This window comes from Eulemur rufifrons, chromosome 3 (genome assembly GCF_041146395.1).
Source record: "Eulemur rufifrons isolate Redbay chromosome 3, OSU_ERuf_1, whole genome shotgun sequence".
NCBI lineage: Eukaryota > Metazoa > Chordata > Mammalia > Primates > Lemuridae > Eulemur > Eulemur rufifrons.
The window spans coordinates 84,824,679-84,839,940 of NC_090985.1; the positions used below are offsets into that span (position 1 = coordinate 84,824,679).

At 42.9% G+C, this 15,262-nt stretch overlaps 1 protein-coding gene across 28 annotated transcripts in view; it reads right to left on the reverse strand.

Moving 5' to 3' along the window:
- SULF1 (sulfatase 1) overlaps positions 1-15,262 on the reverse strand; it is a 164,550-nt gene that overhangs the window by 11,470 nt on the left and 137,818 nt on the right. For 14 of the 28 annotated variants that reach the window (XM_069466416.1, XM_069466410.1, XM_069466407.1 and 11 more), the window contains 7 exons: positions 14,478-14,574; positions 13,918-14,012; positions 13,539-13,604; positions 12,064-12,236; positions 7,081-7,223; positions 6,863-6,986; positions 4,951-4,984 (listed from right to left, as the gene is read on the reverse strand). In XM_069466416.1, coding sequence (XP_069322517.1) covers positions 4,951-4,984; positions 6,863-6,986; positions 7,081-7,223; positions 12,064-12,236; positions 13,539-13,604; positions 13,918-14,012; positions 14,478-14,574 — 732 coding nt within the window. Of the gene's footprint in view, positions 1-4,315; positions 4,985-6,862; positions 6,987-7,080; positions 7,224-12,063; positions 12,237-13,538; positions 13,605-13,917; positions 14,013-14,477; positions 14,575-15,262 lie in introns of those variants that run through there. The other 14 variants (XM_069466397.1, XM_069466396.1, XM_069466417.1 and 11 more) reach the window with 4 other exon arrangements.

Sequence of the window (15,262 nt, forward strand, 5' to 3'; positions counted from 1 at the left end):
CTAGAACCAGACTCCCTGGGTCTGAATCCTACCACTTATCAGCGGTATAATCTTGGGAAAGTTACTCAGTCACTCTGTGATTTAATTTCCTCATCTGTGAAATGGGGATAATAATAGTACCGACCTCTCAAAGTTAGAGTGAGAGTTAAATGAGTTAATATACGTAAGCATTCGGAAGAGTGCTGGAACGCAGTAAATTATGCAATACTGTTAGCAAATGGCCCCCGAATTGGGAAGCAATGGAGCTAGAACTTGAACCCAATCTGACCCACAAAACTGTTCTCATGACTATTATTTATGTCACTTAATCTGATCAACGCAAATCCTCTCATCTTATTTCTCCCAGTTTCACACTCTTGAATTTCTTCCTATTGCATTTAAAGATTCTTTGATGTACCCTATGACTAGGGTGATCAAATTTTCTGGCTTGCCTGGGACAATCCCAGTGTCTGTCTCTTACACTGGCATCCTGTTCAGTTTAGCATTTGTCCAGAATTTTTGAAATTTTAATTTAAAAAAATAGTTTTAAACTCAACGTTTTTATAGATCTAGTGATGAATTCATTGGCCAGTAATACACATATCAAAATTTATATAATTTTAATTATTTTTTAGCACTCCTACCCATGGTCAAAAACATCCCTGTTTGGAAGATAAATTATATTGTCCCCCTACATATAACACTTCATAAGATAGGCTCTGGCTGCCTCTTCAGTTCATCCCCTTGGACTCACTGAACTCTTCATCACCCCACACAAACCTCGCCTTCGCACAAGCTTTCTCTTCTAGCTGGACTGACTTCCTTTACCCTCCTGTGTCTGGATCACCCCAATGCCACTTTCAGGATGTGGCGTAAATGCAACCTCCTTGGGAAATTTCTTTTAATTCCTCAGGGTTGGGCTGGGGCCCTCCCATTGCTCTTACGGAGCTAGGTATTCCCTGGCCCAGCACTTTGCACTGTGCATTGGAACTCTCACACTTGACCGAACTCTCCTCGAAGGCAGTGCCTTGCACACAGGTGGTCATTTAGATCCCTTCTGTCTTTATTTATTCATCGAATGGCTAAATAAGGAGGAATTTTTCCTTATCATTTCCCCCCTAAATAGTGAAACCGACTAAAGTAAATTTCATTCTTCAGTTTGGGAAGGATCTTAAGGAGCTCTGCAAAGGCTATGTTGAGTTTCTTCTTCTACAGCGCACAAAACAAGGAACTTGGAGTAGAATCACTATTGGATGAGTAAGAAAAACTGACGAACGTTCTCTGAGAGCTTAGACCAACCCAAGTCGGACTTTACCCCTGACCAGAGTGACCACTGTTGTCACCCCATGCCCACCCAGTTCTCATGGCGTGTCCAGCAGAGCTGTGGCTGGATGTCGGTGCCTACTTGCCCCTCCACGACACACCTCTGTGCAGGGGGCAAAGCCACAGCCTCACCCAGCGGCCCTGGGTCTGACCTACACCCTAGCAACCTTGACCCCAAGTCTCCTCATTGCCTTAGGAGGCCGGCCTCACCTCCAGCCCCTTTAACCCCAAACCTGACCTTGCCCCATCTCTTGTTGGAGCACCTAAAGCAAAAAAGCCCAACAGTGCCAGCAAGGCAGCTTGAAAATAAGATGGAGTCCCCGAGACGTGACAGAGAGAGGAGAAGCAGGAAGCTTCGTGAGAGCAACATAGGGCAGGGCAGTGAGGGTCTGGTGTTTTCTTCTCATCTCAAGAGGTTCGGGCAGTTCAGAAAATGGACTTGAGTGACCAACTCTGGGTTGCTGGTGACTGCTGATGGAGACATGGTGGTGCTGATGAAGACCTTTTTGTCTATTATAAAATATGCTAACATTCTTTGGAATCCCTGTCACTTACTATTCCCTTTCACATGCTGTTCCATCCATGTGAATGTTCTGTATCGCATTTTATGTTTTACCAACACTACCTACCACTTATTGGGGTTTGCCACCCCCCACACTCAGTTCTAAACATGCTCACCTGCGAGGCTGGGATTTGAACTCAGAGCAGTCTGGCTCTGGCATCCACACCCATGACCGCAGTGTTGTACAGCCACTGACACACTGCTGTGTCACCCGTGACTGTTTTGGGCACACACTGTCACCATGGGGCAGATGAATCAAAACAAGCGAAAGTAATGTGGACGCAGCATGGTTGCTGAGGGTGGAGCTCGGCGTGGTCTGCCAGCCAGCAGGCTCGGAGCACAGCACCAGGAAGCAGCCCTGCCAGGGGAAGGCTGCCAGCACCTGCCTGTCTGCCCCACGCGGCCACTGGACTCCCGGCCACCACAGCTGCCAGGAGCTCTTCTTGGACATCAAAGGGTAGCAGCATCAGCTTTCGTATGCAGTGGGAAAAATAAACACCCCATCAACCTGTTGATCCTTCTCTCTTTTGCAATACAGTTAGAAGCTACTGCTTTCAAAGCCAGCCAAGAACTATTTCCTGAGTCATTGGTGCCACTTTCTGAGCTGCGCCCTTGCTCTGAGCTTGTCTTAACTGGAAAATGACCAGTGTGAGTAAGCAGAGCATTGCAGCTGCCCCCGCCTCGTGCACAGGGAACAGCATTAAAAAAAAAAAGAAAAGAAAAGAAAGAAAGAAAAGAAATTGAATAAGGAACAAACTTGGTTTTTGAAGTTCCTTTCCAAGTAAGTCTGAAGATTAATTTTTGCAAATCCACCAAAAAGAAGGCAGTTTAAAAGTACTTATTCAGTCCATCATGCACAAGATAAAATTTTTAAAATGCTCTGTTGAATTTTCAAATTTTGAATTCTTCAGATCTGATTGTTATTTCTCTCATGTCTTTTCTGTAATAAAATTTCATGATTAAAAGTACATCTTAATTAGTCTTCTAAAACCATTAAAATCTGAAAGAATTAAGGCTCTGAAACCCCTTAAGTGGTGCCATCAACGGAGGGCTTTGTGCTGGGGACACAGCAGTTTCCCCGCAGTTCTGTCCCTATGGTCCCCATTCAATCCTACAAGATCCCCTGAGCAGGTAAGGCCACGTCAAATTGCATCTGGGTGTCCAGTGAGTCCCCAGGTGTGACTAGGCAGATGTTCTCTCAGTGACCCTGTGCCAAGATTTCCTGTCTATGACAACGTGGATATCCACTGAAACACGGCTTGCCTTATGGATTATGAAATGGTGAAGTCTGGAGATGCCAGTTATTTTGAGTTACAAAGTATCCTCAGATCTGACCTTTGGTAAGGAACTTAGAAGAAAAAAGCAGCCAGGAACACCACGTCACACGTGCTTTCAACAACTACAGTTGCCAAGTCTGTATCAAAATGACCTCAGAAATGAGGTCATTGAGTGGCCCGTTGAGTGGTGGTGTCAGGGACTGGGGAAGGGGAGAGATGCTTGTCATTGAATTACCCCCGAAGTGGAGCTAAACATTCGTCATTTCAAAGTTGTCCAGGGATGACCGCCTGGAGAATGGCTCTGACTCAGCGCTGACCAGGCTTGTCATAACCCGTGAATACCCTTTTTCCTCTTTCATGGCGAAAGTAAAAGGACACTAGACCGGCAATCCCTTAGCTGTAAGTGGAGAGCATCATAAACCAACCAGTCAATATTTAGTGTTAGGTCCATTTATAACGTTGCACTCTGGAAATGTCTTAATGCGGAGCCTGGGAAGCAGACAAGAGAGTCTCAGCGTATTACCTCGTCAGCTCATGCCCCAGGGGATACCCGCTTAAGAGTGGGTTCTGGTCTGTTTTATGTGTGCTGGGGTTGGTGGGGGCAGATCGAAGAAAGGAAAGAGGAACAAGGAGAGAAAAGAAGAGCTATATAAATGGCTATAAAATACCCTCAAAAGTCCAGCTTCCTTTGTTTGTTTACATCTTCCCCCTACCTGTCCTACGGTCATTTGGAAGGAGGACTCTAAGACCACAGCTCTGGAGGCTGGAGGCAATGGCGGTGGGCTGAACAGGGTGCCCTGGAAAAGCCATATTCTCTTGTCTCTCTGAGAAGATAGTAACATGGATGGCACCAATGGAGTCCATGTCTCTGTGATGGACGCTCTTCTCCCAGGCGAATTCATTAGCCAGGCTACTAGTTAGCACATCAGTGCCTGAGTTTCCCCTCAGCAGAGGTGGTCAGGACAGTCCCCACCCGCCTCACATGGCATGTTTCCCACAGACTTGCCCGAGGTCTGTGCTTGGAGTGGAAAGTTAGCAATGGCTGATGTTGCCGGGTGAGCAAGTGACGTGGCCGCCAGGTGTCTGGGTCCCTCCTCCAAAGCACAGGGAGGTAGGAGGGATGGATGGGGGTTGTTTTCACGTGCCAGGCACTGTTATCTCAGTGCTATGCTGAGACCTTTCTGAGTGTCCTGACTCTCCCGATGGCCTGTCCCCAGCCCCTAGCACCTTCTCTTTATCCACCACCGCGCGGCAGAGCCTTCCGAATCTCATGTCCGGCCGCTGCTTTTCACCAGCAAAGTTAATTAATGACCATCCACAAGGACATTCTTTCTGTTTCCTTCAACTTTGGCTTCAGAATGCTCTTAAAATTCTCATTAGTCCTTTTGTATCTTGGATGTTCTATTTCATAAAAATCTCTGCCCCGTTTCTGTGAAGCCTCTCCACCAAATCAGTGCGTAAGTGCCAAAAAGAAAATAAATCTCCCACCCTCTCCCAGGGCTCCCAAAGGCCACGTGGTTTTTTCCCCCTTCACATCATTCCATGCTTAGAAGCATCATCCAACAAGCAAACAAGCATGGGAGTGAGTAAATGCCCTGAGATGTCTCGATGGGACAGTGAGCTGATTTAAAAGCAAAATGACAGATCTGTGACTGATGACAAAATATGGTGGAGAATGCTGTTAGGACAAGCATGCACCCCAAGATGTGCTCTGTGCAACATGGTAAGAAACAGAAATTAGTCGAAATGACTGGATCATGCAATTATTGGGAGAAGAAGCTGCCGAGGAGAATAAAAAAGTGTGAATACCTGTGTAGGTCATAGCTTCCTCCATCTTTATTTCCTGATATAGGAAAATACAAGAGTAATTTATGTTAGCTTTAGAACTCACAAAACCATTCACTATATAGTTTTCCATGCACAACATCTAAATCCTAGAAAGAAACACATCGTGTTAAATACAGACAGTGCTGAAGCCCAACAGAGATTTTCTACTAGACAGGTTCAACATGAAGACTGCAAGCTATAAATGAAAAGGTTTAAGATAAAAAATATGTAAGAGCTCATATGAAAAAAAGGGTAGGGTGAGACATGTGGGAGAGCCACTTAAAAACACTGAGAAAAATACTTCCAATAGTGCATGTAATTCTCCGTAAAAGTTAAATTTCAGTTATTTTTAGACAAAACACTTGAACAAATGGGCCAATAATCATCTCCCTTAGGAACAGTCTAGAAGGTGGAGAGCACTGCTTGAAGTGTAACAGCATAACTGGTTCCACCTGGTGTGTCATGGTACCATTAAGAGACTCTATCAGATTTCGCTAAGTAGAGTTGTTATGTCCTCACCAATAAGAGTGCTATGTTCTTCAGGGCAGCAGTATCTGGGTGTCATATTTCTAGTGCCTCTAATGATTGGTTTAGATTCCATGTCTTTGTGGGCTCTTTCTTTCTTTCTTCCTTTCATTTTTTTATAAGATTGGAGGAATAGGTCAACAGATGAGCAGGATATTTGAAAAGATTTGAGTTGAGTGGGGTCAGTGACCAAAAGACGTATTTCGCAAGTGCCATCCTCTCTCGACTGTCAACTAATTCCACTAAGTGCTAATTCCACTAAGTGTTGGCTGAGAGCTGAGATGTGACCTCTCTCACGGGATTTATATTTTCTTATGGGACTCCCAGAGCTCAAAAGCCTTTCTGACCCTCCAATGGAGGAAATGACAGGCATTGATGTGGATCACTTTGGGAAGGGGATCCTTTCTCCCTTCAGGTCGAGTGACTCAGAGAGTCGCCCACTTTCTCTGCTGGTGATGCAGGCTCTGCACCCGACCCACGGAGACACAGGCTGTTACAGACACCGGGAAAACTCAGCTATGTAACAAAGAGCTCCTGCAAACTGCTCCTGAATGCCTGTGAGTACAGCTCTCCACCCTTGGGGTCGGCATGCCAATGCCCACGCCCTTGCCCGCTTTAGTTCTATGTCCTTCCTTGTAGGGACAGCTGGTATGTAAATTTCTACAGAAGTTATGAGGAGAAAATGAGAATTCTCATTAACCAGGAAAGAGCTGGGGCTGACATTGAAAAGAATTGTGTCCCCATGAACCAAAAGGAGGAATAAGTTAGTTTAATATTGCAGAGCAGGGAAGGAACATCTGGCTGATTCCACACAGACCCTCTTATACTTTTAGATCCCAAGTTAATGAACTGCTCAAATGTCGCTAGTTTCAGATGGGAAATACTGGCAAAAGAAATCTAATTCACTGTGTTATGGGCAGGGATCCAACTCAGGGAGCTCCCACTTGGGACAAGCAGAAATAGAACATTGTGTGTTTCCATCTAAGTTCTCTTAAAAAGAAAAGAGGATATCCTGGTTTACTTAGAGTATATCTTATGACTGTTGACAGCAATAACAAATTAATCCCCAAAGCTTTCATCTCGTCTTCCAAAAGATGCTTCTATCAGGAATCGAGGTTTACTAATAGAATAGATCTGTGTGAGAGATTGGAAGGAAATGCTCACCAAATGTTTTGGTGGATTAAGTTTTTCATTAGTGTACGTAGAGCTAAACTTAGAGATCAAATTATGTGTGGAATTGCCTGGAAAGTTTCCCCTCTAAGTATCCCGAACTGTATGTTTCTATGCATATAAACGTTTCCAAGGCAGAAAACTTGGTAACACAAAGAATTTTTTAGGTAATATGGAAAAATAATCTTTCTGTCCTTACCGGCTTCAAGGTTCTTAGGTCTTGGGTTGCACTGCTTATACCCTTGACAACTTCTGAGCTCCATCAGTTGTACGTGTAGCTGATTCAAAATGCCCCGTTCTACCGTGTGCACTGTATTTGTGAGCTGTGAATGAAGAGAGAAGGACAATATATTTAATCTTGTGTTCTGGTTCTCCTATCTTCAACAGCCTTCATAAAAGGAACACATATTGTCTTACCTGATAAGGATCTGTATTCATATCAAAATACTCCAAAAAGCCAGTAGCAAACTCACAGAAAAGAAAATTATGCGTCTCATTAACTGTACGCAAACACCAGTAGGTGTTATTGTTAGAACTCGTACAAGCACAGAAAGATCCCACTGTTGGGTGAAAGAGAAAAACAAAACAAAATGGTGAAAAACCTTAGGCAGGCCGGCCATTCCAATGTTTCCTTATCTTTATACTTTAAGGTTCACATTTTCTTATAAATACTATCATTTGTTGTTAAGGATAATGATATTTTTTTCTCTATACACAAATTTCCTGTGAAACTAGGTGAAAACGGAAAAAAAGACGGTGATCTTGTCTAAGCTGAAGGCGGAGGTGAAGTTTCAGGCACATCAGTTTAACCTCCCCTTAGCAGTGGTTTCCAGCATGGGGTGAGTGAGTGGAGTATGAGAAGAAAAACATCATCATTTCTATTTATGGTTATTTATACCTTTTTCAAAAAAGGAAAAAATGGTTACTTAATAAAGAGATGGTTGGAACTGGTGCCCTGGCTTGTTCTGTGTGACAGCCAGCCAGCCACATGTCACAAACGGAACATAGCAAGTTGGAATTCTGCAACATGGAGGGGTTTGGAGAAGGCTTGAGCCCAGCTTGGTGGATTTGGAGTGATCTCTACAACACTTTAACATGAGCTGGGCTGTGACCATGAACATCTTTTGTATCATGCAGAGTTCTCTGGTTAACTTGTAGGCAGTATGTAAAAGAGATGTAAAATTGAAAAACAAATCACCCACTCTTCTATTTACAGAAAGGCAAAGGTTCCGAATTTACTGATCTTTCCTGTAATAATTGAATTTCAGAAACATGGTGTCCAGAGAATATTTTTTTAAACAGTTATGATAGATATGCTTAAGGAGCATTCCTTGTGCACTATGTATTTTGCATGTACTGTATTAACACATTTAATCCTCAAAGCAACCTCTTGAGACAGAGATTATTACCATCCTCATTTTACAGATGGGAAAACCAAGCCACAGAGAAGTTAAGTAATTTGTCCAAGGTTGCACAGCTGATAATTCAGCACTGGGGTCTGGCTAGAGGGTTTATTCTTAACCACTAGACTCTACTGCCCTATGCAGTATTAGACACACTAGATCTGTTCCCTTAAGCTAAAAAAGATGTTTTGAACAATGAGGGAGAAATAATTTTTTTTTAAATTATTTTAATAGGCTTTATTTTTTAGAGCAATTTTAGTTCACAGCAAAGTGGAGTGGAAAGTACAGTGTTCCCATGTAACTCCTGTCCCCATAGATGTACAACCTTTTCCACAATTGAAACCCCCACCAGAGTGGCACATTTGTTACAATTGATGAACCTACATTGACACATCATTGTGACTCAAAATCCACAGTTTACATTCGGGTTCCCTCGTGGTGTTGCACATACTATGGGTTTGGACAATAAATGTGTGACGTGTGCCCACCACTGTTGTATCACACAGAGTCATTTCACTGCCCCGAAAGCCCTCTGTGTTCTGCCTGTTCAGCCCTCTCTCCACGCGGAAATGATCTTTCCAAAGAAAAGAGAACATTTAAAAACTGGATGATTGAAAATGTCTTCATTATTAGATAATTATTCATTAAAAGTGCTCTAAACATGTTATTTATAATTTATATTGCTTACATGTGAACATTTAGCTCACATCTACACGTTAAAAACCATGAAATCAGAATTTTCTAATCTGCATAAAAATCTTCCAAATTAACAATTTATATGGATTTTGAACTTGTCTCATAAAATATAAAAATATAATACAATACCTTCTGATTGCTTCGTAAGAATAAATGTTAAATATCAGGGAGGACAGAAATTCAAAAGTGTAATTTCAATAAAAACAACTAGTTCATGGTGGTATTAAAAGAATGAACATCTGATTTACTCAGCGTGCCAATGACGTACAGCTATTGAATCAGCCCCATCCTTCTGAGTCAACTTTCACGTCAAGGCAGTTTTAAGATCCCATATTAAGCATAAACTGAACCTTTGGCTCACTGAGTTGTAAAGTGTGACACTGAGGTTTCCTTTTTTTAAAGCATACATACCAAGTGACAGCAAAACGTTTTGGGACCTCCAAAGAATAAAAACTATTTAAAAAAGTTTTTCTTTACACCTTTATCTAATAATTTTTAATTTCTATTTTGTGTAATTTCATAATACACAGGGTATATTAGTGTAGTAGTGCAAGTATATAATTAAATATAGACTATGTGCTCATTTTAAAAACTGAGACGGGTACATAACCAAGAGTGTTTAGAGACCATTGCATTAGAGGATTTTGTCCTTGGGTGTACTTGATTTTTCTTTTCTGTTTTTTCATGTTATTGATTATCGACTACTACCAAGGGTTTAAGTTGACACTGCAAATATGAGGAATATAAGAATAGACATTAAAATATGAAATAGAATAGGTAAAAAATATCAAAGCATATTACACATAGTTTTATTTTTTGAAACTTTTATTTCAGTATATATATTACATATATGCACACAGATACATGTACATATTTGTATATGTGCACGTATGTATATGGGATCTTGACATAATAAGTGTTTTGTAAAACAAAACAGTAATGTGCCTTGTGAAAAAAAATTCCAATAGCTGCTGTCTTAAAATATCGGTACAGTGAGCACCAAGAACACTTTGTATACTAGAAAGAGCATTGAATCTGGTACTGAATGAGATCAAGTCCCCGCTCTGCTCCTGTAAGAGCTGAGTAATAGCAGGCACATTCCTCACATCACCAGCACAGTGAGACACTGCAGCCAGCAAGCAAAGGTCGGTTAAATTGACATGAGTTGATTTGATCTTGGACAGGGTGGTTTGCCTTTTTTTTTTTTTTTTTAATTTATTCACCTAATATTGATTCAGCATTTCCTTTGTGCCAGGGTATAAGAGTGACACAGAAACATGGCCTCTTATCTCAAGAAATTTATAGTCTAGTGGGGGAAACAAAAGTTAAGCCACAACAAAAGTAAAGAAACATACAATGACAAGTGTGGTAAGTCCCACGGAGACAAAGTAGAGCTTGCCCATAGAGCCAGGGCTCACCCTGGTCTGCGCACAGGGAATGTGTCCATGACAAGTGACACTGCAGCTGAGGTCTGAAGAGTGAGTGGTGTTTGACAGGCACAGACAGGGATGTAGGTGGGTGCAGGAGCAAGAGCCTTCTGGGAAGATGGAGCAACGTGTGCAAAGGCCCTGTGGTAGGAGGGAGTTTGGGATGATTGAGGAACAAGGAGAAGCTGAGTGGCCTAATATGCAAGAATGGGAGGAAGTGGTCCCAAAGCAGGACTGGACTGTAGCATGCAGGGTTTTGTTGGATGTGTTAAGGATTTGGCTCTTTAGCCTGAGAAAAGCAGGGTGTCATTAAAAGATCACTCTAGCTCCTCTGAGCAGAATGCATTGATGAGAGCAAGAGAGGAGCCTGGGAGACCACACAGGAGGTTTGGCAGTGGTTGAGGTAAGACACGGTGGTGGCTTGGGCAGGACAGCCTCAGCTCAGATGGGGAGAAGCAGACAGAGGTATGAAGGACTCCTTCTGGCAAGAGCAACTATAACTTCATGTGTTTCTCAATGCTTCATCTTTCAAGGGGCTTCCAGCCCTAGACACCAAATTCTTTACTTCCTCATGACCTGCTCATGCCGTCCCCTCCGCCTGGACTCTCTCCCTTTCACACGGATTGCTTCTCTTGACCCTTTAGGTTTCCGCTTAAATTTCACCTCTTCACAAAGACCATCATCCCGCCCTCTCTAAAAGGGTTCCCTTTAAAAACTTACATCATTGTTTGCTTCATAGCATGACTACGACTTGCAATTATTTTATTTATATTGTTTCCTTTCTTTTTTACCTTCTCCCCATTAGAACGTGAGTGTTACAAGGGCAGAGAACAAAGTGTGTTGGTGAATGTTGTGTCCCCATTACTCAGCCCAGAGGCTGCCCCCAAGAGCAGACCCCTAGTAACTGAATAACCCTCAGAGATCCCCAGGCCCCAGTTTAAGCAACTATATTAAAAGTTAAATACTATGATGTTAAGAGTTCACTTGGCCTCGATGTGATTGTAAACACAAATGCAAACATGAATGCTAAAGTCAAGAAACATCCGAATGGAAAGATAAAATAAAAATCCTCCCAGATAGGCCCTAGATCCCCCAAGAAGGGTCTTCAGATTCCTTGGAGTCTCCAAATCCCAGTTTGAGAAACACTGGCCTGGGTGGTCTCCAGTGATCCTCACAATTACAAGATTCTGTGTTTCATCTCCTCCCTGGGCTGGTACACCTTCATCAGATGATGAACCACAAAAATTTAGGGTATCATCTCTTTACGGCCTCAGTGAATACTGTGTACAGGCCACTAAAGAAAATATAAGCACCAATTTAAAAAGTGCACAATTGCTATTGCTCCATATGCTTAGCAACTCAATGTAAAACCAAATAATTCTGTAGAGTCCCTACTTTCCACCAGTGCTGGTGCTGAAGCGGACTGACAGTAAGTAGGACGTGGGCCCCGAGTTTAATGGACTTTACCATTCTCCTACTTCCTTTTATTATGTTTACAACATGCACTTCAAAGAAAGCAGAAAAAAGTCTACGTGGGTCAAAACTGTCCAGCATTTACCGGCCGTTCATCCATTTAGCTATTTAGTTACAGACAGAAACTCTGTCAGGTGCTGAGGGCTGTGTGAAATAACATCTGCAGGAGGAAAAGCCCAGGAAGAAGCTTGGCATTTTCACAGAAGATGCCAAAACAATTGCCAAAGAAAAAAAGGAATGTTTGGTAAAACGATTCAAGTTGCGGGTCTGGAATATCATATGATGCTTTCCTCTTGAATCTTTCTAGGTTCCTGGTAAAAGCTGCTAAATTCCTAGTCTAAGTGATGAGTCGCTGTCTCTCTGCACAGAGGCAGGAAGTGGCGTGAAAACCAGCAACTTACAGTTCCAGAACGGGGCCGTCTGCCAGTGGTTGTTGTCGTGCGTGAAGCAGGTGAGGCCGGGCAGGCTGCACTCCTCCCCCTTCCGCTGCCGCCTCTTCTCCTTCCGCTCCTTCTTCCGCCTGCGGGTCTCCTTGAAGAGCTGCAGCTTGCTGTCCACCTCCTGAGCAGCCTCCCTGTTCCAGCAGCAGGGATTTTGGGGGAATGATCAAGAGGTGCTTTCTCAATTAAAAATAGGCTTGCAGGCCGGGCGCAGTGGCTCACGCCTGTAATCCTAGCACTCTGGGAGGCTGAGGCAGGTGGATCGCTCGAGGTCAGGAGTTCTAGACCAGCCTGAGCAAGAGCGAGACCCCTGTCTCTACTAAAAAATAGAAACAAATGATCTGGACAGCCAAAAATATATATAGAAAAAAATTAGCCAGACATGGTGGCACATGCCTGTAGTCCCAGCTACTCGGGAGGCTGAGGCAGTAGAATTGCTTGAGCCCAGGAGTTTGAGGTTGCTGTGAGCTAGGCTGATGCCACAGCACTCACTCTAGCCCAGGCAACAGAGTGAGACTCTGTCTCAAAAATAAATAAAAAATAAAAATAGGCTTGCAGCTCTGAATCTTTCACAAATATTTACATATACGATAACAGATACACAATGATAGATGATCTTTATTTTGTACAGAGGGCCTTAAAAATATAATCAGGAATAGTGAAGGCTAACTCATCTAGTGACAACTGTCTTGGAACCTTGTTGAACCCTGACAGGATCAATGCTTTCTTCCTCATGTATGCGTACACATTGACGGAAATAAATGTCAGCGTGAATCCGTGCAGCTTGCAAGCCACCCTCTTAGGATGAATGGCTTAAACGTTTGGTGGCTCGGTACCTATCTGCCACTGAGTCCACGGTTAGTTGGACTGGATGGCTTGGATTAGAAGGTTTCAAAAATTCTGTGCCAAATTCTACAAAATTGGAAAGCCAATCTTTTTATATTGTTTTATTATCTTGGTTTTTTTTTTCATAAAAGGCTTAAATTTTGTTGAAGTTCAAATACTAAATCTCTTTTACATGCAAATTTTGCTATTATTTAAAAAACATGTATGTTTCTTCCCACTTTCAGAATTCGACACTGTTAACGGCCGCTCTGCAGAACACGCCAACATAACTACAAGAGTTTGTAACTCTCAATCTCCTGCCACAGAAAGCAGTGGATGGAGTAAAATCCGGTCACAAGTCCCATGTGGGAGGTGGGGAGCACGTACAGAATTAGAGTAGAACTCAGCACGGCTCCTCGCAAAGGATCCCAAGAGCATCGTCCCTTGAGGTGTGGACTTTTGTTTTCAACTGCTTGAGCTATGTGCCCTCCTGGGCGGATCTGCTTGTTCCAAAGCAAGACCACTTGGAACCCCAGGACCCCACAGCCCCTCAGAAGGGTCCAGTGGGCAGTCCCTGACTCCCAGCAAGCATGGAAAACAGAATTACTTACTTGAATGGATGAAGATGGCTCTTTAATTTCTCTTGCTTTTTTACACCTTTCTCTTTATTGTAATAGCTGCAGGCAAGATTTAAAAAAGTGAGTCTTCATAACCTTGCATTTCATCCAACAGTTCATTTTATACAACAAAAGCAAAACAGAATAAAGGCAGTTACTTTGTTGTAACTGTTAGCTTAATGGGACTTTTTACTTTCAGCTTAAGTTTAAAGCCTATTTAATTTGACTGAAATAGTTTAGGTCATTATACTATATGATACTGCATTCATGTTAAGCTTTCTGCTGGTAAGGAGGGAAACGAGCCTAGTGCCAACCCCCTGGCACGTGTAAAAGTGAGTGTGGAAAGCGGACTGTGGGACAGAAACACGCTCACCTCTGTTTGCCGCAGCCACACTCCTCGGGCTTCCTCCTCTTCAGGTGTCCTCTCACTTCTCTTAGGTTCTTAATTTTATCTTGCAGAGCTTCAATCTGGAGAACACGCATTTGAACAATGACATTTTAAGATCAGAAATTTCTTTACAAAGTACCTTTCTTTTCGGCTTGTTGTCTGTGCTCCATAATCAGAGCTATTCATTTGAGATGATAATGAATTTGGAAACAAACCGGGCATGGAATCTGTCTACCTCTATATTCCAACCCGCGCGAGAGATCCACACGAACAGCTGCCTGTCTATAATTGAATCGTTTTCTTGCGGAGGTTTCAAAAGACCATTGAGTCAGTCCCCTCTCTCTTCTCACTCTATTTTGTTTTTTAGCAGGACTATCACTAAATCACTGGAGAAAGATACATACCTTGGTTGTTTTCTGTTTTTCACGTGATTATATAAAGGGTGGTGTCTACACCCAGTATGTCCCACCAGTCGCAGCAGGGCTGGTGGCTGAGTTTGAATTTGAAACACAGCTGACAGCGGCAGTCACATAGCCACGACTAACCTCTTTGTCGATGTACGCCTTGTGGTCCTTCCAGGCTTTGGCGGACTGATACAGTTCTCTCTCACAATGGATGGTGTCGTTGGGAAGAATAAAGCACCTGCAAAAGCAAACAAAAAACATAGCAACTAGGTTTTCTTAATACTAGAAAACATTAAAGATAGCAAAGAGCATTTTTTTTTTTTTTTTTGAGACAGGGTCTTGCTCTGTTGCCCAGGCTGGAGTGCAGTGTTGTCGTTATAGCTCAATGTGGCCTCAAACTCATGGCCTCAAATGATCCTCCCACCTTGGCCTCCCAGAGTGCTAGGATTACAGGTATGGGTCCTTATGCCCGGCCTGCAAAAAGAACTTTGTATCCTCTAAACTCTTAATGTAGACACAAACAGGAAGTGTGAAGCTGCTCCAAGATGAGGGTAAGTGGGAATCTGTCCTGGAGACCAGTGTGGGCAAAGGATGGTGTCACATCTCTGTGACGAAGGTCATCACTAAGATCAACTTTCAAGGCAGCACTCAGTATTCACACCCCCATGAACAGATACCATCAAAAAAACTCAAGTTATGAAAACCCAAGCAAATAGACATAGAAAAAAAAGGAAGTTTTCAGGGTTATAATGCAAATGGCTTGTTTGGAGAAACGCAGTCAGAAGGGGAATATTCACTCCACGTTTGGTTAAAAAGAGCTTGCCATTAAGTTTTGAAGCAAAGCGATAGCCTGAGCAATAGAGAGCAGGTGGGATATGGGGTCAACCCACAATGTACGAGAAACAAATTCTGGTCTAAATCTCTTA